Here is a 26087-nt window from a genome sequence, read left to right as displayed (position 1 = left end):
CTCCATACTTGGAAGAGTTCTGTCTCCATACTATTAGACTTCAGTTGCTCTGTCTCTCCTCAATCAGCCTGTAAAACCACACAATCCATTTTGGCCACTAGATGGTGCAAATATGCAGAGAAAGAAATTAAATATTAGATACAACTTATCACAGAGGCTTTGGCAGGAAGAGAGACTTCTGCTACATTGTTTCATGAGTCAGAAATTACAAACAGCAATTACATTTGCACATAACTTTAACACCATTCACATTATAAAGTTTGTGTACATTGGAAAGTTGCTTGAAATGACATGTTCTTTAATTAGGCAAAATGTTATTTTTGGGTTTACATCCCCTTTACTGCTGCCTACAAAGCATAAAAAGTGAGATGTTACAGAAAAAAGAAGTGATGCAAATTGTTTTAGTAAAATGTACTGTGCCAATGTTTGAGGTTCCCAAACGGTGGAGCAACAGTAGGGGTGCAGTCTAAATATCTGCTCTATTTATGCTCTAATTTACTCTTCTAGATATTTCCAAAGTGGAATTGTTTTAAATAGAATCAATCAATTCCTGTGGTGGTTCCTTGGATGCTCCGCCTCTGGCATCCTATATAGATTCAAATTGTAGCGAAGTTTTGGAAACACTCACAAAAGCAGATTAACTGCAATTAAGCCTTTATTCCATTGCCACACTACATGTTTCGGGCACATTGGCCCTTTTTCAAGTTGAAAAAGGGCCAATGTGCCCGAAACATGTAGTGTGGCAATGGAATAAAGTCATAATTGCAGTTAATCTGCTTTTGTGAGTGTTTCCAAAACTTCGCTACAATTTGTATATTATAAATGGTAATGTACCCCCTACTGTAAATGATAAGGATATTAGAAGTCACTGAGGGGTTGTTCTGTGACCATATAAAGGCACAAGTCAGCAGGCTGAGTTATACAGGGAACTCTGAGTATCACTCATGTATTATAAGGGATAATGTACCCCCTACTGTAAATGATAAGGATTTTAGAAGTCACTGAGGGGTTCTGTGACCATATGAAGGCACAAGGCTGCAGGCTGAGTTATACAGGGAACTCTGAGTATCACTCATGTATTATAAGGGATAATGTACCCCCTACTGTAAATGATAAGGATATTAGAAGTCACTGAGGGGTTCTGTGACCATATAAAGACACAAGGCTGCAGGCTGAGTTATACAGGGAACTCTGAGTATCACTCATGTATTATAAGGGATAATGTACCCCCTACTGTAAATGATAAGGATATTAGAAGTCACTGAGGGGGTGTTCTGTGACCATATAAAGGCACAAGGCTGCAGGCTGAGTTATACAGGGAACTCTGAGTATCACTCATGCATTATAAGGGATAATGTACCCCCTACTGTAAATTATAAGGATATTAGAAGTCACTGAGGGGTTGTTCTGTAACCATATAAAGGCACAAGGCTGCAGGCTGATGTGGATAAAGTGCTGGAGCAGATAGAAGGACACATAGAAGGACACATAGAGGGACAGAGATAGGTCTCAGTTCCCTACTCGGCAGTGTTGCAGCAGATGTGGTTTCTCTGCAAATTTCCTCCTAAAGTTCCCACGTGACTTACTCGAAATGAACGACACAGACCATTCCAAGAAGAAGCAGCCGCACTGATAAAGTAGGGCAACTCCTGAGAACTTATCGCACTGCGACACCTGCTGCTGCCGCGGACGGACGCACAAGAGCATCGCGACTTTCCCCAGACACTGCGCCAAGACGCGCGACCTGCTCCTCCTGGGGAGAGACTAGGGGCTCCCAGCACTGACACTTTACACTCACTCCCCGACACCTTTCCTCCTCCCCATAGAGCTGCGACTGATCATCAGAAGGCTCTTTGTGACTGACCTGGGTTACAGCAACTTTGCTGGGGAAGAAATCCGGCAATTGAACCCTAACTCATTGGACCGCCCCCTTCCAGCTGACAGTTGCGCCTGGGGTGCAAGAGAAGCAAATGTGCCTGCCTCTCAAAGGGGAAGGGATTAAGGACTCTAAGCTTTGAAAACAGAATATTTTCATCAATTTATAGTGGATCTGTTTCAGTCAGTGTCCCTCTGGACCCCCCTATTGCTGCTCAGCCCCCCCCCCAGCAGCCATTGGGTCTGATTCTTTTTATTTACATCTCTGCATCTGGGACTTTCTATAATTTCCCCATGTGTCTGTGTTGCTTCTGATCAGCCCCAAAAGCAGCAGCATGTCAGAAAGGTCTCCCTCCACCAGTGGCACCTTCCACAGGAGCAGCGCCCACAACACCTCCAGCTCAGAGGCAGATGTTCTCTCCCAGGTAAGGACATTGCTTATTCTTTTACTTTTTATGGTGGGGGTGGGGGGCAAATTGATATTGGGTATTAGAAAATATTATCCCCGAGACGTTTCCTTAGTGTCATTTTTGGTAAGTCTGTAGATGCCACTTGCCCTGGCCAGAAATTTCCTTCATAGTTTTGTGTTGTGGTTCAGCTTGGGCTCGTGTGAACGATCCCATTGAAAATGATGTAACATATCCAAATGCAGTGCAATTAGGGCTACATTGTTACCTGATGGAAAGAGAGGATATGTAGGTGCCTGGGTACTGGGGATGAAACTAAGATATTGGCAGGGCAAAGGGGGGGCCCGGAATCTTATGGTCTCCTAAGTGTCTGCAGAGAGAAATAAAGTACAACAGCTGCTTGAACACCGCAACAGTTTTTGTAGTTTTTTTTTTTTATCATTGTCAGTATCACACTGGCACAAAAATGCGGCCAATGTGGGCTGTTACACCTGACATTAAGGTGCTTTGTCACTTTACATAAATCTGCAGTTTTTGCCCCATGCCACAATTAATATGTTAAACCCACAGTCATTTTTGGAGTTCCCTATGGGAAGGTAAGTTTGGGTGCTTTGTTGCCCATGGAGGAGAGTGATTTACTTTGGACAAGAAAGCAAAACTGTGCCATTTAAGGCTGCACCTCTTTTTACTAGGGATGCACCAAATCCAGGATTAGGTTCAGGATTCCGCCTTTCTCAGCAGGATTTGGATTCGGCCGAATACTTCTGCCCGGCTGAACCGAATCCGAACAAGGGAAAGTTGTGCTCACCACTATTTTTTAAAAACATTAGGCGGGGGTGCAATGAGGCTGTGACCACAAAATACATATAGACACATACAAGAGTCCTCTGCACTCAACCCATTATCAATATATTTAAGACAGAGACATTTTGTGCATACTGCTACTAAAAAATGCCTTACCCTTTAAACAAAACAGGGATTGTTTGTCCATATATTGCAATATATTTAAGCTGGCCAACTACGTCAAAGTCATCCCATATCTGGCCAGTCCTACGCTTAATTTTCATCTGATTCATTAAGAATTCTATTGCTTCATTATACATTTTACAAAGGGACTAGGTTTTACCTGCAACTTAACTTGCTGCTTTGGAGGTTTACTTTGAAAGCAGCAAGTTAAGTTGCAGGTAAAACCTAGTCCCTTTGTAAAATGTATAATGAAGCAATAGAATTCTTAATGAATCAGATGAAAATTAAGCGTAGGACTGGCCAGATATGGGATGACTTTGACGTAGTTGGCCAGCTTAAATATATTGCAATATATGGACAAACAATCCCTGTTTTGTTTAAAGGGTAAGGCATTTTTTAGTAGCAGTATGCACAAAATGTCTCTGTCTTAAATATATTGATAATGGGTTGAGTGCAGAGGACTCTTGTATGTGTCTATATGAACCGAATCCGAATCCTAATTTGCATATGCAAATTTGGGGCGGGGAGGGAAATCGCATGACTTTTTGTCACAAAACCAGAAAGTAAAACATGTTTTCCCCTTCCCACCCCTAATTTGCAAAATCGGGTTCGGTACGGTATTCGGCCGAATCTTTCGTGAAGGATTCGGGGGTTCGGCCGAATCCAAAATAGTGGATTCGGTGCATCCCTACTTTTTACCCATACAGTAACGTAGTTCTAGGGCCACACTTAATAGTCTGTGATTTTTTGGATCAGTGTGACCCACTAGCTTTGTTTTCTGAATGGGTCTAAGGGCTGACACTCTAATGAGTCGCTTTGTGTCCCTTCAGTACAGTGATATTATGATTTGTAAGATCAGTTGGGCTTATTTACTAACACCAGACTGGGGGGCCTGCTGCCTTAGGGGCCCCCGCACCACCCCCGGGGCCCCCAGCCACAACCCCCATCCCAGCCGTTAGTTATACTGCAGAGATATGAGGGTATTTTAGATGTGAATACATGTGTACTTATATTTGTTACAATTTTAGCTTCCTTCTTGAAGGTATCAGCTATGAGCAAATCTACAAATGCTTTATGGTGCTTAGTACAGGGGAATCCCAGCGCTGGTATCGTTTTATATTACCCAGTTGTAATTCTCTGAATAGTCTATGATGAAACTTAAAGAGGAGGAGGAGGAGGGGGCTGAACTGTGCTTAGTACAGGGGACTATTTATTTCGGTAAATCTAGAAAACATCCTTTTTTACACCATGCATTGTAAAAATCCAATCTTCTTTTGGTATTATAACACAACAGGAGGGTTCTGTGAGGTTATAGAGGTTATATAACCATCCAGCCTGAGTGGTTGCTGAGACTGGGCTAATACTGCAGGGTGAGTGGGTGATACTGCTCATTTCTAATGCCAGTGCTACAAGGGCCAATCCTTTGTAGAGAAATACCGTTTCAAATAAATAAATAAATATATTATTTTCTGGGGTGTGAATGACACCCCACCTTCCCAGTGGGAATTGGCTGCGCCTTTAGTGGACATCTCGACTCATTTTATTACATGTATACATATACATGTATACGGTTATGCTGCAAAAAGACTGATCGTTTTAATATGTTATAGAATGCCTAATTTAAAGCAACTTTTCAATTGTCCTTCATTTTTTCTTTATTAAATTTTTTTTAATTATTTGCCCTTTTCTTCTGACTCTTTCAACTTTCAAAGGGGGGGGGTCAAGAGTTGTGAAGTGACAATATAAGAGGTCAAGCAGGGTTCTTTTTCCCTTGTTTATTTAATCTCATTCTTACTGATCTAGGTTGGTTTAAATTATCATCAGGTAACAAGGGTGTCAAATTTTTCTAATCACATATTTTTTTATTTGTAATATTGGTGTGTAGGTGCGTCTCAGGTCATTTTGCCTGGTCATGTGCTTTCAGAAAGAGCCAGCACTTTAGGATGGAACTGCTTTCTGGCAGGCTGCTGTTTTTCCTTCTCAATGTAACTGAATGTGTCTCAGTGGGACCTGGATTTTACTATTGAGTGTTGTTCTTAGATCTACCAGGCAGCTGTTATCTTGTGTTAGGGAGCTGCTATCTGGTTACCTTCCCATTGTTCTGTTGTTAGGCTGCTGGGGGAGGGGAAGGGAGGGGGTGATATCACTCCAACTTGTAGTACAGCAGTAAAGATTGACTAAAGTTTATCAGAGCACAAGTCACATGACTGGGGCACCTGGTAAACTGACAATATGTCTAGCCCCATGTCAGATTTCAAAATTAAATATAAAAAAAATCTGTTTGCTCTTTTGAGAAATGGATTTAGTGCCGGGGGAGCTCTAATAACTGATTTGAAAAAAAAAACTTTTTTTACATGACAGTATCCCTTTAAGTCTTATGAAAAATAATTCCCTCAAAATCTTTCTGACAGTTATGTCAATGGTATCCTCCTCTTTCCCCAAAGTTTTGTAGCATCTCTTTATCCACACAAAAAAATCTAACCATTTCCCTTGAAAAGACAACCATGCTGTGTCAAAGAACTTATAAGGGAACCTACGACTATTTATAATGTATCACAGTCTTTCATTACCACCGTAGGACAATCTCTCAGACTCAATGGGGAGACAAAAAAGGATTTGAGTACTGATTCATATAACAGTTTTCTAGAGAAAACCTGCATTTCCCTCAGACTCAGATTCCATTTCTTCAGTAGTTTTTGGCAGATCACATGGGGCTACTAAATGGCCAATCACAGCCTGTATTTGGCACCAATGAAGCAGCTTAAATGCAACGGAGCATAACAAAATTCAAACAGTAGTAAGTAGTGACGGGTAAAAATGCCCCGTTTCGTTTCACCGGAAAAATTCACGAAATAGTGAAAAATTTGCGAAACACATTGAAGTCAAAAATTTTTTTACTCATAACATTTTTTTTTACACATTCAAAGATGGGAGTCAATGGGAGTTTTTTTTTGGTCCAAATACATTAAAAACAAGTTTTTTTTCCGCTGGTGAATAAATTAGCTCATTACTAGTAGTGAGAATAATTTCAATTAGATTAGATTAAATTAGAGCAGCCTAACGCATGTTGTACCTTATGGGGCACTTACTCATAGGGGGTTATTTATCAAAGTCCGAATTTATCTGTTACAAACTCCGATCAAAATCCGCTCTGGTTTTTTACGCTTATTTATTATTACATTTTCCCGAAAATTAGCTTTGCGGGTAAAAATCTGATTTTCACGATTTTTCCGGATTTTTTCATCCGATTTTGCATGAATTTCACAGGGTTTTTTTTCGGAATTTTCACCCGAAAACTCCGAAAACTTCAGGGTATTGCACGAAACCCAGCGCACATCAAAAAATCATTGGGACTTCTCCCATTAAATTATATGCAACCTCGACAGGTCTGAGATGCCAGATTTTCTAATTCGGAATTTTCCATCCTCAGGGTTTAATAAATTCAGAAAAATTCATGATTTTTTAAAAGTATGATTTTATAACAAAAAAAATCACGATGTTTCGTGATTTTTGCATGCAAAGTTTAGTAAATAACCCCATAGAGTACTTACTCATGAGCCTATGAGTAAGTGCCCCATAAGGCACGGAATGCATTAGGCTGCTCTCCTTCTTCTAATAAATATTTTTTAAATGTTTAAATTATTCTCACTGCTGTTTGAATGTTTTGATGGTCCTTTGCATTGAAGCTGCTTCATGTGTGAGTGTGTAACCCACAGACTGGGGTTCTATGCACTATATTTCATTATTAAGGCTTTATTGAATATTTTCGACTGTTTTTTACATTTACAAGTAGAGCCCACACACACCATTTATATTCATTGCCTTATTTGTCATCCCCCAAAATGTTTTGCACTCTTGTGTTGCTCCCCAATTCTTTATACAATTGAATGTGACTCGCGGATAAAAGGGTTGGGAACCCCTATTCTAAAAGAACACAAGCACCCAATTTGCCTGTAGTAAGTGGGCACCTTCTCAAGGATATATTGACACTTACATATCAGTGGCAGGCCTTGTGTTGTTATCATTACTAGGGACACTCACACAATTCCTGTTGCAGGTAGTGGATCTCTTATCCAGAAACACACTATCCAAAAACCACCAGAATTACGGAGAGGCAATCTTCCATAGACTACATTATAATGAAAAATATAAAAAAAATTCTCGATAATAAAAAATAACCTTGTACTTGATCCCAACTAAGATATAATTAATCCTTATTATGGAATCCAAAGTATGGAAAGACCCCTTATCCAGAAAACCCCAAGCCCCTAGCATTCTGGATAACAGCTCCCATAACTGTATTGATAAGAATGCGTCTGTATAGTGAAGGTTTCTTAGTTCAGCATTTCAAAATGGTTCCTGGGGTGAGACTGTCCATCTGTCAGTCACTGCAATATCCAGTTAAAATAAAAACTTTATATATATAGTGAATAAAGTAGTCCCTCTTGTAAAATATAAGGATATTATAAGTTACCGAGGAGTTTAATGACCTTATAAAAAGTACGAGTTCCATGACCTGTTTTTATACAGGTCATGGAACCCCGAGGTGACTTCTAATATCCCTATATTTTGCCACTGGGGGTACTTTATTTATTGTAATACACAAGTTTCAGTGAGTCATGTGACAGAAATGACATCAGAACTCACCGTTTATAACTGATGACATCAGAACCCACCTTTATAAGGATATAATTTACAAGATATTCATGGCTTTTGTGTAATATAATAATATAATACACAAAAGCCATGAATATCTTGTAAATTATATCCTGATAAACGGTGAGTTCTGATGTCATCAGTTATAAACGGTGAGTTCTGATGTCATTTCTGTCACATGACTCACTGAATCGCGTGTATTATAAAAAATAAAGTACCCTCTGTTGCAAAATATGAGGATATTAGAAGTTACCTCTGTGTTTTATATATGGTCATGAAATTCCTCTGTAACTTATAATATCCTTATATTTTACAAGAGGGGTAATTTATTTTTTTTGATTATTTGCCTTCTTCTTCTGACTCTTTCCAGCCTTCAAATAGGGTCACTGACCCCATATAAAAACAAATGCTCTGTAAGGCTACACATTTATAGCTATTTCTTTCTATTCAAGCCTCTCCTATTCATATTTCCGTATCTTATTCAAATCAATGCATGGTTGCTAGGGTAATTTGGACCCTAGCAACCAGATGGCTGAAATTACAAACTGGAGAGCTGCTGAATAAATGAGTGATTGAGTGATTTAAATATATCTTAATAGAATGGAACAAAATGCTGATGTTTTTGGGCCCCTAAATTTGACTTTGTTGGGCCAAGTAACATCTATTTATGCCACTGTTACATTTATAGGAGTACCTTCATAGTACAGGTATGGGACCTGTTATCAAGAATGCTCGGGACCTGGGGTTTTCCAGATAACGGATTTTTCCATAATTTAGATCTTCATACCTTAAATCTACTAGAAAATCATTTAAACATTAAATAAACCCAATTGGCTTTTTATTCCTCGGATAAGAATTAATTCTAATATCTTAGTTGGGATCAAGCTACAGTTTTATTATTACAGAGAAAAAGGAAACCATTTTTAAAAATCTGGATTATTTGAATAAAATGGGTCTATGGGAGACAGCCTTTCCGTAATTCTGAGCTTTCTGGATAATGGATTTCCTGGATTGCGGGTCCCATACATGTACAGGTACCAGAGAAACATGCTGCAGCAGTGAGTATGCACAGGAGCATCAATACCAAGGCGTGTGCCATTATTAGGCAATGCTGAGCATTATACTGGGGTCACTGGGAGACCTGCAGAGAATCATCAGATTTTTAAATAGCCACTACAATTGGGGTAGTTGTAGTGATAGGGGTCAGGTGACTTACAGATGGGTATTTTTGGACCCTGGTACACAGTCAGACCATAGCACCAGCAAGGCCAGTTCATAAGAATGGTATCGAACACCCAGAACCCCTGCTTTGAATAATAGAGACAGGCAGGGATTTCTGTAAAAGTCCCAGAGCCAATGCTATATGTCCTTAAAAGGGCAAACAAGCCATGCCACAGACAGACACAAGTAAATAAATACAATAAGATGAGAAGTAGCAAAAAATAGAAGTGAAGGAGCAGAAAGAGAGGTAATAATGGGGGGTAGAGGAACAAAGTGACAGCAGAACAGATTATTTGCAAGATACATGACATAGATACAACATGTAATAGATACATCATGACTTAGATACAACATGACATAGATACAACATGGCGTAGATACAACATGACATAGATACAACATGTCATAGATACAACATGACTTAGATACAACATGACATAGATACAACATGACATAGATACAACATGTCATAGATACAACATGTCATAGATACAACATGACTTAGATACATGTCATAGATACAACATGACCTAGATACAACTTGACATAGATACAACATGACATAGATACAACATGTCATAGATACAACATGACATAGATACAACATCGCATAGATATAACTTGGCATAGATACAACATGAGAAGGATACAACATGACATAGATACAACATGTCATATATACAACATGACATAGATACAACATGACGTAGATACAACATGGCATAGATACAATATGACAGATACAACATGACATAGATACAACATGACATAGACACAACATGACTTATATACAACATGACTTAGATACAACATGACTTAAATACAAGATGACATAGATACAACATGACATAGATACAACATGACATAGATACAACATGACATAGATACAACATGACTTAGATACAACATGATGTAGATACAACATGGCATAGATACAACATGACATAGATACAACATGTCATAGATACATGTCATAGATACAACATGTCATAGATACAACATGTCATAGATACAACATGACTTAAATACAACATGTCATAGATACAACATGACCTAGATACAACATGACATAGATACAACATGACATAGATACAACATGTCATAGATACAACATGACTTAGATACAACATGACATAGATACAACATGACATAGATACAACATGACATATGTACATGACATAGATACAACATGACAGATACAACATGGCATAGATATAACTTGGCATAGATACAACATGACAAGGATACAACATGACATAGATACAACATGTCATATATACAACATGACATAGATACAACATGACGTAGATACAACATGGCATAGATACAATATGACAGACACAACATGACTTAGATACAACATGACTTAGATACAATATGACTTAGATACAACATGACATAGATACAACATGACATAGACACAACATGACTTAGATACAACATGACTTAGATACAACATGACTTAAATACAACATGACATAGATACAACATGACATAGGAAGAACATGACATAGATACAACATGACATAGATACAACATGACATAGATACAACATGACATAGATACAACATGACTTAGATACAACATGACAAAGATACAACATGACATAGATACAACATGACATAGATACAACATGACATAGATACAACATGACGTAGATACAACATGGCGTAGATACAACATGACAAAGATACAACATGACATAGATACAACATGACATAGATACAACATGACATAGATACAACATGACATAGATACAACATGACATAGATACAACATGACGTAGATACAACATGGCATAGATTCAACGTGACATAGATACAACAGAACTTAGATACAACATGACATATATACAACATGACATAAATAAAATTTGCATATATACAACATGACATAAGCAGAACATAATTAGAATAACAGTCTGGAATGCAGAAATCCCCCAATCAGAATCAAATAAATGAAATATTGGAGATTCCATAATGTCCTCTTGGTTCATATATTATACCCCAAAGTTAGAGTTCCATCTTATTCTCTTTGGAAACATTATCAGGTTTATATACGCGACAGTGCAAGTCCCTATTACCCCCCCCCCCTCCAAAGAAAGGCTTGGTTCCACCTCACACCTCGAGTGTAATAGTTATCTTTACTACATAGTACAACCCACATGGGCTGCCACATATAAAGCAGTAATGTACATGAAGGCGCCTCTTTGTCCTTGTTCCCCTCTTTATTTGAAATTACAAACTGGAGAGCTGCTTAAAATAAAGCTAAATAACTCAAAAAACACAAATAATAAAAAATGAAAACCAATTGCAAATTGTCTCAGAATATCCCTCTCTACATCATACTATAAGTTAATTCAAAGGTTGAACAACCCCTTTAAAGTTCACCGACTACTGCAAAGAAGTGAGGGGTGAGTGAAGGGCAGTCACCCGGGTCTGGGTGGTTGGAAATGCGCATCATTAAAGGGGAACTATCACAAAAATGAAAATGTAATATAAGCTTCAGCATACTGAAATAAGAACCTTTCCAAATACAATCAATTAAATATTCTGTACCGTTTCAATCAAGTTTAATCAAGTTTATCTTCACTATTCCTCTCTCAGCATCTGTTTCTCTTCATTCTGTCTTCATGCAGCAGTTGGGTGTCAGATATTCATTGACAGTTAGATCCAATATATCTTATAGGGGGGCTCCTTTTGCCTAGAAGATGTATTAGAGCTCACTCTATTAAAATCACCAGACATCATGTCTCTCTACATGCAGGATTTGTGCAAAAGGCAGTTATTTTGTTAGATTTTGTTTGTACTGGAATCAGTTATTTGAATGAAGAGAAACAGATGCTGAGAGAGAGGAATAGTGAACAAAAACTTGATTATTCCAGTAATTATACAGTATATTTAATGGATTGTATTTAGAAAGTTTCTTACTTCAGTATGAGGAAGCTTATATTATTTTTTCATTTTTGCGATAGTTCCCCTTTAAGCCACTGAATAGAGAAAAGCCCAGTCTTTGAAAGAAATAAAGAAATATTCCCGCACCCGTTTATATTTACAAATGCACAAATGCAAAGCAGGAATGTTCACAGGGGAACTGTCTGTATAATTCAGGCATGTGAATTGAGAGATACACCCTATACATGAGATTTATCTATACTTCCTGCTTTGCCTCTGAATTATAAAGGTGTGTGGTTTCACCTGCACATTCAGCAGCACAGACACCACCGAGCCTCATATGCTGCCCAGTTGTGATGTTTGTTATATTATATTTTAAGGAACCTGTGTAACTGGCCACGTGTGAATAAACACCGTGCTACAAAACAATTCAGTAAGTTTGTGAAGAATTTGTAAAATGCAAAAGCACCCCTATTGCTGAGAAGAAGGGGCAAGTAAAATTGGTTCTTTGCCACCTAATGTAACATGCCAACAGCTGCAGGCTGAGTTATACAGGGAACTCTGAGTATCACTCATGTATTATAAGGGATAATGTACCCCCTACTGTAAATGATAAGGATATTAGAAGTCACTGAGGGGTTGTTCTGTGACCATATTTAGGCACAAGGCTGCAGGCTGAGTTATACAGGGAACTCTGAGTATCACTCATGTATTATAAGGGATAATGTACCCCCTACTGTAAATGACAAGGATATTAGAAGTCACTGAGGGGTTGTTCTGTGACCATATAAAGGCACAAGGCTGCAGGCTGAGTTATACAGGGAACTCTGAGTATCACTCATGTATTATAAGGGATAATGTACCCCCTACTGTAAATGATAAGGATATTAGAAGTCATTGAGGAGTTGCTCTATGATCATATAAAGGCACAAGGCTGCAGGCTGAGTTATACAGGGAACTCTGAGTATCACTCATGTATTATAAGGGATAATGTACCCCCTACTGTAAATGACAAGGATATTAGAAGTCACTGAGGGGTTGTTCTGTGACCATATAAAGGCACAAGGCTGCAGGCTGAGTTATACAGGGAACTCTGAGTATCACTCATGTATTATAAGGGATAATGTACCCCCTACTGTAAATGACATGGATATTAGAAGTCACTGAGGGGTTGTTCTGTGACCATATAAAGGCACAAAGCTGCAGGCTGAGTTATACAGGGAACTCTGAGTATCACTCATGTATTATAAGGGATAATGTACCCCCTACTGTAAATGATAAGGATATTAGAAGTCACTAAGGGGTTGTTCTGTGACCATATAAAGGCACAAAGCTGCAGGCTGAGTTATACAGGGAACTCTGAGTATCACTCATGTACTGTATTATAAGGGATAATGTACCCCCTACTGTAAATGATAAGGATATTAGAAGTCACTGAGGGGTTGTTCTGTGACCATATAAAGGCACAAGGCTGCAGGCTGAGTTATACAGGGAACTCTGAGTATCACTCATGTATTATAAGGGATAATGTACCCCCTACTGTAAATGATAAGGATATTAGAAGTCACTGAGGGGTTGTTCTGTGATCATATAAAGGCACAAGGCTGCAGGCTGAGTTATACAGGGAACTCGGAGTATCACTCATGTATTATAAGGGATAATGTACCCCTACTGTAAATGATAAGGATATTAGAAGTCACTGAGGGGTTGTTCTGTGACCATATAAAGGCACAAGGCTGCAGGCTGAGTTATACAGGGAATTCTGAGTATCACTCATGTATTATAAGGGATAATGTACCCCCTACTGTAAATGATAAGGATATTAGAAGTCACTGAGGGGTTGTTCTGTGACCATATAAAGGCACAAGGCTGCAGGCTGAGTTATACAGGGAACTCTGAGTATCACTCATGTATTATAAGGGATAATGTACCCCCTTTTCAAAAGAAAGGTGTTAGGATCTCCAACAATAATGAATCAATCAGTTAAAAAATTGAAAAATTTATTAGGACATAAGAGCAAGACCTAACGCGTTTCGTGCCTGCCGGGGCACTTATTCATGGGTTATGAGGACTGGGGTGAATTGTGAGTATATTCTCCATGATTAACTTCAATATTTGTTTTTGAATTATTAATTATTTTGGAGTAGTACATATTTATATACATATATAATATATTCAGTATTCAGAGAAATTCAGAGAACAAGATGAAAATGAAGATTTCAGGGAAAAGATCTGAGACAGACAGTGTTGTGCCATCTTTCATTCTGGCTACTGATACGCTTATCTCTTCCTCGTATCCTGCACTTTCCGTCCACGCTCGATTCATTCATGAGGTTGAAGAGGTTGAAGAGATAACATCACCTCTTGCAGCTCCCGGGGGCAGTCCCTGCTCAGAAACGATATTCAACCGGCCCTTTAAGGATTTATCGTTACAGTAACCGGTTACAAAAAATAAATATTCCCGATCTGTAAGTAGATTTGACATTCACAGGGTCTGCCCTACCAAAATGTAACTATTGGGGAGCAGACCCCATAACCCTCACCTTGGTCTCGGGGGACAGGTGAGGAGGATCATGGGTATAGAGTTTGGGTGGGACTTGAGAAGTTACTAGACCAGTAACAGAAGTTGGATTTTTTCTTCCATTACCTCCTTCTCACAAAGTCTTGTTAGGATTCAACAAAAGCTTTGAGTTGTACAAGGAGACGGGGGGATGAGCTTCTGGCCAGGACTTTCCTTGAAGAAACCATCGGGGCAACAGTCAGCAGTTTTGAGTGACAATTTCTTGACCCGTATTTTATCACCCAGGAGAGCAGATTTGTGCCACATGCTGTAGTGCTTACAGTAAAGAACCCCTTCCTATGCTGATAGTGAAACCTCCTTTCACTTTTGGTTTCATTGGATGTTCTGCTGTCACCTACACCTTCCAACACACAAAAGGGCAAAGCTCTTTACTATATACTACCTATATTATATATGTTAATTCGATGATCCCATGGCCTCTTTCTCATGTCAAAAAATGCAACTTTGCAAGACCATATCTGTAGCTTCCTTGATTAAACTGTCTGACCCGCTCTGGGTTCCTCTATATCGTTTTTGTAGTTTGTCGGTGAGCAGGGAAGGAAATCAAGTTCTCGTTAGCCAGAAATGAGTGTGAAATTAGTAGGAAAGGAAGTTATTTTACTGGTTTGTGTGGGTGGTGACATACTTGATTTGGGATAAAAACTTTATTTGGGTCAAATAAACTTACATTTTCTTTCATTGTCGTGGGTAATAACTGTTGTTGGAAAATGAGTCCAAATGGACCAAATGGAAGACTTTTTAGTCAGTTGGGAGCAATGAAACGGTGGGCCCATAATTCGGTTTTTCTGGTGGGTCCTGCATCCCTCCCAGTCCAACAGTAACCAGAAACATTACAGGGCTCAGGTATTTACTCTACTGAAACCATGGAGGGATCCACCAAATAATGAACCCAATCCTGTGAAAATCCACTCAATTTTACCATTTTTGCTTTCCCCCTCATTTAGTCAAATTGCTTTGACTCCTATGTGGCCCAGCCGATCTGGTAATTTAACAAAGATTTGGAGGATCACAGACTTAATTATCAAGAGAGGAAGAAGAGGAGAATGGAAAGTACAAGAAGAAATAGTAGAGAACTTTGAGACATTATGGGGCAGATTTTGAAGGTTCTCGTTGGATTTTTGGTCAAAACTCACAAATTCAAGTTGGGAATAATCCAAACTCCAGTGTATGAGATTTATCATACCTTGACCCTGGGAACAACTCAATTCGATAGTACGGCACCTAAAACCTGCAGAGTTCATGTAGAAGTCAATGGCAGAAGTCCAGTGACCAATTTGAAGATTTTAATAGTCTTCCGGACATTCGAGTTTAATCTAATCCGACTCAAGTTTTCAAGTCGGTAATAGTCGTTCGAGTTTTTTCTTAAATAAAATTCTATTCGAGTTTCGAGTTTGTTCAAGGTAAAAAAAAAACTCTAACATTCGACCTTTGATAAATCTACCCCTATTTATTAATTCATAAAATGAATTCTGGGTTGCTGGTATATGGCTTGAAGTGTAGGTCTGATATTTTGTTTAGGTGGCAGAGGTAAGTTCTTTTATCTAAGATCATTTTGTCAAGTCGTCCCAGTGTTTTTAATGGCAACCATGTGGTCCCTTTATGACTTATTACCCTTTCTTTAGAACAGCCCCATCATTTAGATATATTATTCCTGTTAACATGCACCACTATTCAGCTTTGACCCTTACATAAATAATTATATTCTGCATGTATTTCAGATGAGTAATATGCATTGAAATGATTGGGAGTGTCGGGTGGTACAGCATTTTGGGCTTAGTGTTAAAAACCAAGGGAAAAACCACGCTGTACTGGCACGCAAACATATATAGTTTCATTTCCTAGAATGACACCAGTCTATTAAACTGGGACTCTGTTCAGTCATTGGATCAAGCCCTGGGAGCCTTATAATAATCATAAAGAACAAAACAGAGCAGTTAAACAGGTAAAGCTAAAATACAGCTTCAGTAACCTGAAATATGGATGATTTACTGCTGTAAGTGACCAACATTTGAGTTGATGGAAACTTCTCCAAAATAAAATATTAGCTGTGTAATACAGTAGCTTAGTAGAAATTGGATTTCGTTTCTGACTTCTGTTGCTCACGTAAAGGAGAACTAAACCCTAAAAATGAATATGGCTAAAAATATCATATTTTATATAGTGAATTTATTGCACGAGGCTAAAGTTTCAGCTTGTCAATGGCAGCAATGATCCAGGACTTCAAACTTGTCACAGAGGTCACCATCGCTGAACTGCCCTTGTGCCTTAAATCAGTGGTTTACTGTTAAGTTAACTTTTAGTTAAAACAAATGCTCTGTAAAAGTGAAAAGTGAATTTTAAATGGCCCTAAATGATGGTCGTGGATCTGTGAAAATCATAGCCTACCCAACTCAGAGATATTTCGTTATCAGCAACTGAGCCATTTTATTCATATATTTAATAAAGACAAATCTCCCACCACCCCCGTCTAATTTGAAACGATTTGTATAAAATATCCCTTCTCAAGAGGCCCTATCCTTAATTTATGTTGACAACTTCTCCTTGTATATAGCAAAGATCCTTTACCTTTAACTACAACATTGGTACAAAGATCTTAAATATCAATTTAAGATTCAAAGATTTGGTTTCAAATTTGGGTATCAATGGCCCATTGCTCTAGAATCATTTCGCTTATAGAAACTTCATATAAAGTCCTCATGCGTTTGTATTTGGTTCCACTTCGCCTACACAAAATAAATCCCCAGCTCAGCAAAGTGTTCCAGACGATGTGGCCACACTGGTACAATATAACACATATGACGGACTCTCCTCAGCACCAGATAGGATACCTTTAAGAGCCAAATTTGCGTTTTTTTTTAAACCGGAAATTCGGATTTACTAGTGCGAGAGAGCCCAATTGCGCTCTCCGCACTAGTGTTGCGGCATTCCCCCTGGACAGTTAAGCTGGCGAGTGGGGAGCCTCAGAAACGGCACTGTCCAGAATATTCAGCAACGCAAATAAATTTGAAGTAAGATTTCCAAACACTTTATAGAATAAAAAAAGAAATTCAAACATTAACAACCATTTGAGGACATCAACAATGTTTATCTTCTTGGCTGCTAACATTACTTTTGCAAAATTTTGTTAATCAATTTCCATCACCCAAGATAAGATGAATTTCTTCAACACCTCAGGACCTCAAAGGTATCATCCGTTTACCGTTGGAAAACTTTTTATTTTAAATTTTTGCATACTTTTTTTTGTTCTTTCTTTATTTCGACCACCACCAACCCTATAGTGTGGTAATTAGACTTTCCAATTCCCTCCTCTTCTTTTTCCTTTTATTCTAAATGGACATCTGTATTCCATAACATGGCATTTGCATTCGATATTCATTCTGTAAAATTTTAAATGCTAATGAAAGTGATTGCATGCTCACAAGCCCGAACCCTGAGATCCTTAATGTTCTTGCAGACAAGCATGATATCGGGATTAGTATTTGAACGTGTTAATAATTATTTAAATGTTATAGATTGGGTATAACATGAATAAATGAATGAAATGTAAAACCTAGCATGTGTATTACTGACAGCAGAGCTGCTACTGCCGTCTCCAAACCACACAGCACACATTCTAACTGGGAGGAAATGCAGCCACATCCGACTCTCCATTGTACCAACTACAACTAACTGTGAAGAGGGTGAATCAGCTCTTACACACTGGGGGAGTCCAGGGCAAAGCAATCTGATTTCTGCTCTCATTTTGAACTGAACTGGTTGACCGCTACAAGTGAGTTATCCTCAGAGTATTATTTTCAGAGCACAGAGGCTTGTTGGGTCCTTGTGCACTCACTAGTCCGGTGTGAACACGAGAGTCAGAACTGTTAAGTATGTCATTAATCATGTAAAGTGAGTGTTTTGAATCATGTAGGGCACAGGTTTCCAGCATACACTCCCTAGTTAGGGGAAGTCCGTGCCCAGCTTGCCACAACAGTGCTGCCCTATCTTGCGCTCCCATTCAGGTTTGGCACGACACAAAGCAAGTCACTACTCAGTTGCTGTCACGCACATCTACTTTCACTACCTGCAGTACATCCCCATCTCCAGACTTTCGTTGTAAAACGTAAAAATAGGTAATTTTATACACAGCGGCAAGCTTTTTTTCTAGAGAGGAAGTGCCGTTTCCTGCTTGGGTGCTGCCATGGTGATGTCAATCTGTCTATAGTGCAAACGGAACCAAGAGGTTTACCAAGAGGTAACATAAATAAACGCATGGGAAAACAAAACCGGAAACATGCTGCTATTATTTTTTTGGGCTATTTGAGGTTTCTCTTTTTATTAACTCTGGAGTTCTTCTCCGTTTTTTGCTCCTCCCATGTTTCTTGGGTTGTCCACTTTTAGTTACACCCTGTGCTGTAACAGGGAAAGCAGAGGGAATATAGAGGACATCCTCTGGTGGTGCTATGGAGGGACTGAATCTAGATCAGGGATCCCCAACCTGTAGAACCCGTGAGCAACATTCAGAAGTAAAAAGGAGTTGGAAAGCAAGACAAGCATGAAAAATGTCCCTGGGGTGCCAAATTGCTGTGATTGGCCATTTGGTAGCCCCTATATGGACAGTCAACCTACATTGAGGCTCTGTTTGGCAGTACACCTGGTTTTTATACAACTAAAACTTGCCTCCAAGCCAGGAATTCAAAAATAAGCACCTGCTTTGAGACCACTGGGAGCAACATCCAAGGGGTTGGAGAGCAACATGTTGCTCACAAGCTACTGGTTGGGGATCATTGCTCTAGATAAGATAAAGAGGGGGTCTCCATAGAGTAAAGTATTTACTCACCACATTACGGAAGTGGCCCAAGTGCACCGCCCTGAGCCTTCAGCATGGAGAGCGGACAACCGTGAAAGAATCTGGAGCAGGCACTCAAATAAAGGCAATCTTTCATCAAATAGTAGAAAAGATTTATTGTGTCCTCTTTCTTACGCGTTTCGTGTTACAAACACTTAATCATAGGCTGAGTATGTGGAGCTCAAACGCCAATATTTAAACAAAAGTGCACCAATCACAACACTTCATCAATAAAAAGGTGATCCAATCCCTGAATTCCCCACATCAGACCAACTCTATGTCCAACTATCTCAGGTGTAACATGTCTGAGTTAAAGAGGTTGTTCACTTTTAAATACACTTTTAGTATGATATAGGGAGTGATATTCTGAAACCGTTTGTAATCAGTTTTCATTTTTAATTATTTGTGGCTTTTGAGTTATTTCGCTTTTTATTTAGCAGCTCTTTAGTTTGCAATTTCAGCAATGCAGTTGAGTCCAAATTCCCCTAGCAACCATGCACTAATTTGAATAAGAGACTGAAATGGGAATAGTAGAGGCACCAAATAGAAAGATCATAGAAAGTAGCAATAACAATACATTTGTAGCCTTACAGAGCATTTGTTTTTAATTGGAGTCAGTGACCCCCGTTTGAAAGCTAGAAAGAGTCAGAAAAGGAAAGTAAAAACTATGAAAAAAGAAAAAATGAAGACCAAGTCAAAAGTTGTTTAGAATAAGCCATTCTATAACCTACTAAAAGTTAACTTAAAGGTGAACCTCCCATTTAATTCTTTATTGAGCCTTATGTCCCTATTAGCACTGGCAGAAAGGGCAACCCTAGTAGGGGGCAACAATAGACTTACACGTGTGTTGAGATCTGATGTTCAGTGCAGAACAAGCTAGGATGGATCATCTGGCCACCTACCCATCTAACTAAATCACACAATATTCAGCTGCAAGCTGATTGGTCACATAGCCTCACCTGTGTATTTCCAATATTATTATTTTTTTAATGCTTAAAATGAACCATTCTTTCACTTTTAATTCCTAAAAAGAGTATCTTAGACAAACATACTTTCAGAACTGAGTATTCAGTCCTTTGTCTGTGTTGTGGTTGAACTCTTTTAGTAAGAGCTAATGAGTTTAGCAGTAAACAAACTCTAATCAGCTGAAAAGGAAGTGGCTTGTTCATCATTTGCGGCAGGACTCACATATACTCACATGGTGCACTCATAGTCCATTACTGAACATGAAACCTGCCTATAGGAATGTGTCATTGAAAGTCTGCATTGCACTGTGGGAACCTTCACTCTGAGTAGGGGTGCAGGATCCACTAGCCTGGTATTGAACCCCATGTTTGGCATGTAGACTTGGTGGGGAATTGTGGAGTAGTACATGGGCCTGTATATAATAACTGTGCAATAAACAAAGCATTGCGTGAGGCCTACTCAGAAGCGTTAAACATGGCACTTTACGCCAGGATATATATTTACAGCGCTTCCAAAGCCTTATCTATCTCTTGGGTGGAAGCAGCAGAGAATATAAAATCTACTAAACAGAAGGATCCATCTTATATATACATAGTGCTCTAGTAATATCTGTCACCTTTTCTTAGGTGGCACCATCGCAACTTGATTAGATGTTCTTGTACAAAATGATGACTTGATCAGGGCTTGGCTAGATATGAAGAAATTGAAGGCTGGATAAACCTGTTGGGCAGAGATCTCATCTGATCATCTGCTGACTGGTCCACGTGATCCAATTATTGGCTTAGGTCCATAATAATTAGAGCAGATCACCACCTGGCAACCTCCCTAATGAAGCAGATCTGCCTGTGTATGGCCAGCTTTACCCAATGGAAGCAAATACATCTTTTGTTTGGTTGACTTACAACACTGGTGGTATATAGATGGTGGTGTATTAAGGAACTGCTTTGTACTTTTCATGATTCAATGAATACAATACAATTTACACACTCTCTCTCTTTCAGAGCTCAGATGCCAGCGTCAGGAAGGTTCGCAGGAGAGAAAAGAACAGAGTCGCTGCCCAGAGAAGCCGGAAAAAGCAAACTCAGAAAGCAGACAAACTGCATGAGGTACAGTACAATGGATGGCAACCCAGCATCCTCTAGATCAGGAATCCCCAACCTTTTTTCCATGTGAGCAACATTCCAATGTAAGTAAGAGTTGGAGAGCAACATCAGCATGCAAAAGGTTCCTGGAGGTGCCAATTAGCCCCTATGGGGACTGGCAGGCTACAGGAGACTCTGTTTGGCAGTACATCTGGTTTTTATGCAAACAAAACTTGCCTCCAAGCCTGGAATTCAAAAATAAGCACCTGCTTTGTGGCTACTGGAAGCAACATCCAAGGGGTTGTGACATATTGTTCATAGGCCGCTGGTTGGGGACCTCTGCTCTAGATATTGATGAAATACAATTCCACATAACATGTGTAGGGAAGCAGTTGTCTTGCTTCTGCAATGTTGCATACCTTCCAGTTTACCTTGTTCTTGCCAAATAATCCTAAATGCAATCAGATAGTTGATAAGGTTTAGTTGGATAAGTTTTGGCTGGTTGCAAGAGGATGTAATGTAAATGGATCACAACCTAATTTAAACCATTGAGATGTAGCGGCCCAGTGGGCCCATTATAATATAGCGCTAAACATAATAAAAAGTTTGCTTTATTTCTAGTAACCCTCAGCAACAAATTCATACAACAGGCCAGTAAACTGTGGCATGTGATTGGTTGCTGTGGGCTACAAGAACTGGAAGGACCACAATTTGTCTCCTCTTCACTCTCCTACAGCCGTACAACTAGTGATTTATAGTCATTTTTGTTTCATGTTAGTTCCCCTTTAAGCCTAAATACAGACTAGGATGCTGCCCATCAGATGAAGTTGACTATAGACTAGCAATAACATATCCGAGAGGACCAACTTCTCTCTAATTATATGGTTCTTGCCTTGTTTGACAGGAATATGAATGTTTGGAACAAGAAAACTCGTCTTTGAAGAAGGAAATTGGGAAACTAACGGATGAAGTGAAACATCTAAGCCAAATCCTGAAGGACCATGAGCAGATATGTCCATATCTCCATTGCCCAGTGAACTATGTGACAGTCCCCCGAGTAACGGACGCTGTTCCTGGCTGTTTGCCTCGGTGATTTCCTGTTTCGTCTATGTCATTTCCTTTTTGATTTATCGGCGTTAACGGCCACTCTCTCTGCTGTATCCTGAATCAAACATAAAGCCACCACAGCAGGACACCTCGGTGATTGTAACCTCAGGGAAGAGACAAAATAGATGGAATTGACAACTTACACGTCAGCGTTCCATGTCCTGTAATAATAACACTTCAGAAACCAAGATGGCTCCTGTAAATGTGAACTGAACCTCCTTGAACTGAGTGCTACTGCCGCCTTGTATAAAGAAAGCCAAGTTTGTAAACCTCCTCTTTAAAAGGGCAGTGTACCCCCTTGTTCAACCTGAACATGATGAATAGGGCTTGTGCCGAACATACTTTTTGCCTATTGTTATCAGAAGAAATCGTCTATGGTATTTGAACTAAACAGGGCAAAAAGGAAAATTGACGCTACTGCATATTTGGTCCTTGCGAGGTAGATAATTATACAGTAAAACCAGATAAAAATGTATTCTTCATTATAAAATGATGGTGGAACCACGAAAAATAGTGTAAAATGCTGGAAAATTTAAATCAAAGCATGTCAATTTGAGGTTTCACTGTTTTTACCAGTATACAATCCTTTGTTGTGATTGTTTAGTTAGCAGTAGTCCATTATGCATTATTTGAGTATCTGTGCACTTGGAATCTAATTATTTATCTCACAAGGGCCAAACATGCTTCAGTCTCCCTGTTTGCCCAGTTTAGCTCAAGAAATAACAAAAAACATGGATTTTTATTATTTAAAATAATAGGCAAAAATTATATTAAGCACAAGCCCTTTTCATTGCACTCATGTTGTACAAAGGGTTATGTTTCCCCTTTAACCAGCTTTTGTTGAGGGTCAGATAGTTTCCTGTAGCCCTGACGTATAGACAAGCAAATAAAACTTTGGACGGCTTCGAATTTACAAATAATACTGTTTTTAACTGTATGAAAAACCACAAAAAGCTGCATTCGCATGAAAAATCTGAATATTCCCTTAATTCAAATGTCTTCTCAGAAGCAAATTTTCCAGTGAAAGGAAATGTATTTTACCTCCCCCTCTAAACTGTGTTCTGATGAACGACTAATATGTTATTCAGCTACGTGCAGTGCAGCACCACAAATCATACAGGGGGGGTGTCAGGTTCTGATTGCATGGAAATGTTTTTTTTATTAACACATCAGTATTTATATTGTAGCAAATGTATTTTGATAATAAATTCTCAATGAAGTGTATTTTTTAAAGCATGTTTATTATATGTGGGTGCACGCATAGGGTGGTATTGAGATTATGTTTCGGAGACACCTGTATAATGGACTAAAACACTAATGGTAGGCACCTCTGTTACCTATTACTAGGAAATACTTTTTACAGGTTTAAAGGAACAGTAACATCTAAAAGTGAAAATGTTTTAAAGGAATAACAATATAATGTAGTGTTGCCCTGCACTGGTAAAACTGGTGTGTTTTTTTCAGAAACACTACTATAGTTTATATAAACAAGCTGCTGTGTAGCCATGGGGGCAGCCATTCAAGCACAGGATACACAGTAGATAACAGATAAGTACTACTATAGTTTATATAAACAAGCTGCTGTGTAGCCATTGGGGCAGCCTCAAATGTTCACCCCAAATCTCACCTGAATTAACCATCACTTCCAGAGGCAAGTAGAACAAAACAAATCAAACCAGCATCTGGTCAGACGGTCATGTGGTTGAAAAAAATCAGGACATTATAGATGTATTGAGGGATTGAGCAGAATTTTATTGATAAGGAAATCAGGACATGCAAGATGTATTGAGGGATTGAGCAGAATTTAATTGATAATTTAATCATGACATGCTCGATGTATCTAGGGATTGAGCAGAATTTAATTGATAAGGAAATCAGGAATTGCAAGATGTATTGAGGTATTGAGCAGAATTTAATTGATAAAGAAATCAGGACATGCTAGATGGATTGAGCAGAATTTAATTGATAATTTAATCAGGACATGCTAGATGTATCGAGGGATTGAGCAGAATTTAATTGATAAGGAAATCAGGAATTGCAAGATGTATTGAGGTATTGAGCAGAATTTAATTGATAAAGAAATCAGGACATGCTAGATGGATTGAGCAGAATGTAATTTATAATTTAATCAGGACATGCAAGATGTATCAAGGGATTGAGCAGAATTTAATTGATAATTTAATCAGGACATGCTAGATGTATCAAGGGATTGAGTAGAATTTAATTGATAAGGAAATCAGGACATGCTAGATGTATTGAGGGATTGAGCAGAATTTAATTTATAAGGAAATCAGGACATGCTAGATGTATTGAGGGATTGAGCAGAATTTAATTTATAAGGAAATCAGGACATGCTAGATGGATTGAGCAGAATGTAATTGATAATTTAATCAGGACATGCAAGATGTATTGAGGGATTGAGCGGAATTTAATTGATGAGGAAATCAGGACATGCAAGATGTATTGAGGGATTGAGCAGAATTTAATTGATAAGGAAATCAGGACATGCTAGATGTATTGAGGGATTGAGCGGAATTTAATTGATGAGGAAATCAGGACATGCAAGATGTATTGAGGGATTGAGCAGAATTTAATAGAGAACAAAATCAGGACATGCAAGATGTATTGAGGGAATGAGCAGAATTTAATTGATAAGGAAATCAGGACATGCAAGATGTATTGAGGGATTGAGCAGAATTTAATTGATAATTTAATCATGACATGCTCGATGTATCTAGGGATTGAGCAGAATTTAATTGATGAGGAAATCAGGACATGCTAGATGGATTGAGCAGAATTTAATTGATAATTTAATCAGGACATGCTAGATCAGGGGTGTCCAACCCGCGGCCCGCGGGCCGCATGCGGCCCAGCAGGAAGCAATCTGTTTGCCATGTTGCGCGTCAGAGCAAAGGCACACCTCCTCTCCCCACAGCTTTGCTGGACTGGCTGCAGCCTCTCTACTGTGCGCGCGGTGCGTGTGACATCACCGCCGGCGCTCTGCGTGTGACGTCAGCGCCGGCGCTCTGCGTATGACGTCACCGCCTGTGTTCTCCGCACCAGTCTCCCCAACGGCTGCTAGCTAGCAGCTGCTGTTTGGCGCCAATTTCCTGGCTTTGCTGGGCCCTGCCCCCTCTTGTCTGGCAGCGTGATAAAGGCACACAGAGAGAGAGAGCAACTCCCAAAACTATGTGGCTCTAAGCCTGCAGCTTACTGGCAAGTCTGGCACTCTTGCACTCCACAGCAACCAATTATGATTACCTCAGCTCCCCTGGTTCAGCACAATACACCTGCACAGTATTTTTACAGGTACAGAATTTTTTACTCTTTTAGTCTGTCTTAGTGCTTTGCATTTGATATGATAAATTTGGAAGTAGGGATTTGTGTAATAACACCCCTGGGCCATATACCTATTCCATAATTTTCTGGAATTATTATTTTTACTAAATTCACTGTGTGTAGGTCTGTAGGATAAGGCATTAATTCACTATTAAATCTATTTGA

General features: G+C 39.0%; 1 protein-coding gene across 1 annotated transcript; it reads left to right on the top strand.

Annotated features, from left to right (window-relative positions):
* Positions 1 to 1510: 1510 nt before the first annotated feature.
* On the top strand, positions 1511 to 23889 carry batf3.L (basic leucine zipper transcription factor, ATF-like 3 L homeolog). Its single transcript, XM_018262583.2, has 3 exons — positions 1511 to 2300; positions 21396 to 21500; positions 22381 to 23889. Exons 1-3 carry the CDS (start codon positions 2211 to 2213, stop codon positions 22567 to 22569), a joined length of 384 nt encoding a protein of 127 aa, XP_018118072.1. The 5' UTR covers positions 1511 to 2210; the 3' UTR covers positions 22570 to 23889.
* Positions 23890 to 26087: the final 2198 nt, after the last annotated feature.

The sequence above is a fragment of the Xenopus laevis genome, chromosome 5L (genome assembly GCF_017654675.1).
Source record: "Xenopus laevis strain J_2021 chromosome 5L, Xenopus_laevis_v10.1, whole genome shotgun sequence".
Taxonomy (NCBI): domain Eukaryota; kingdom Metazoa; phylum Chordata; class Amphibia; order Anura; family Pipidae; genus Xenopus; species Xenopus laevis.
This window is presented reverse-complemented; position numbering and strand designations above follow the sequence as displayed.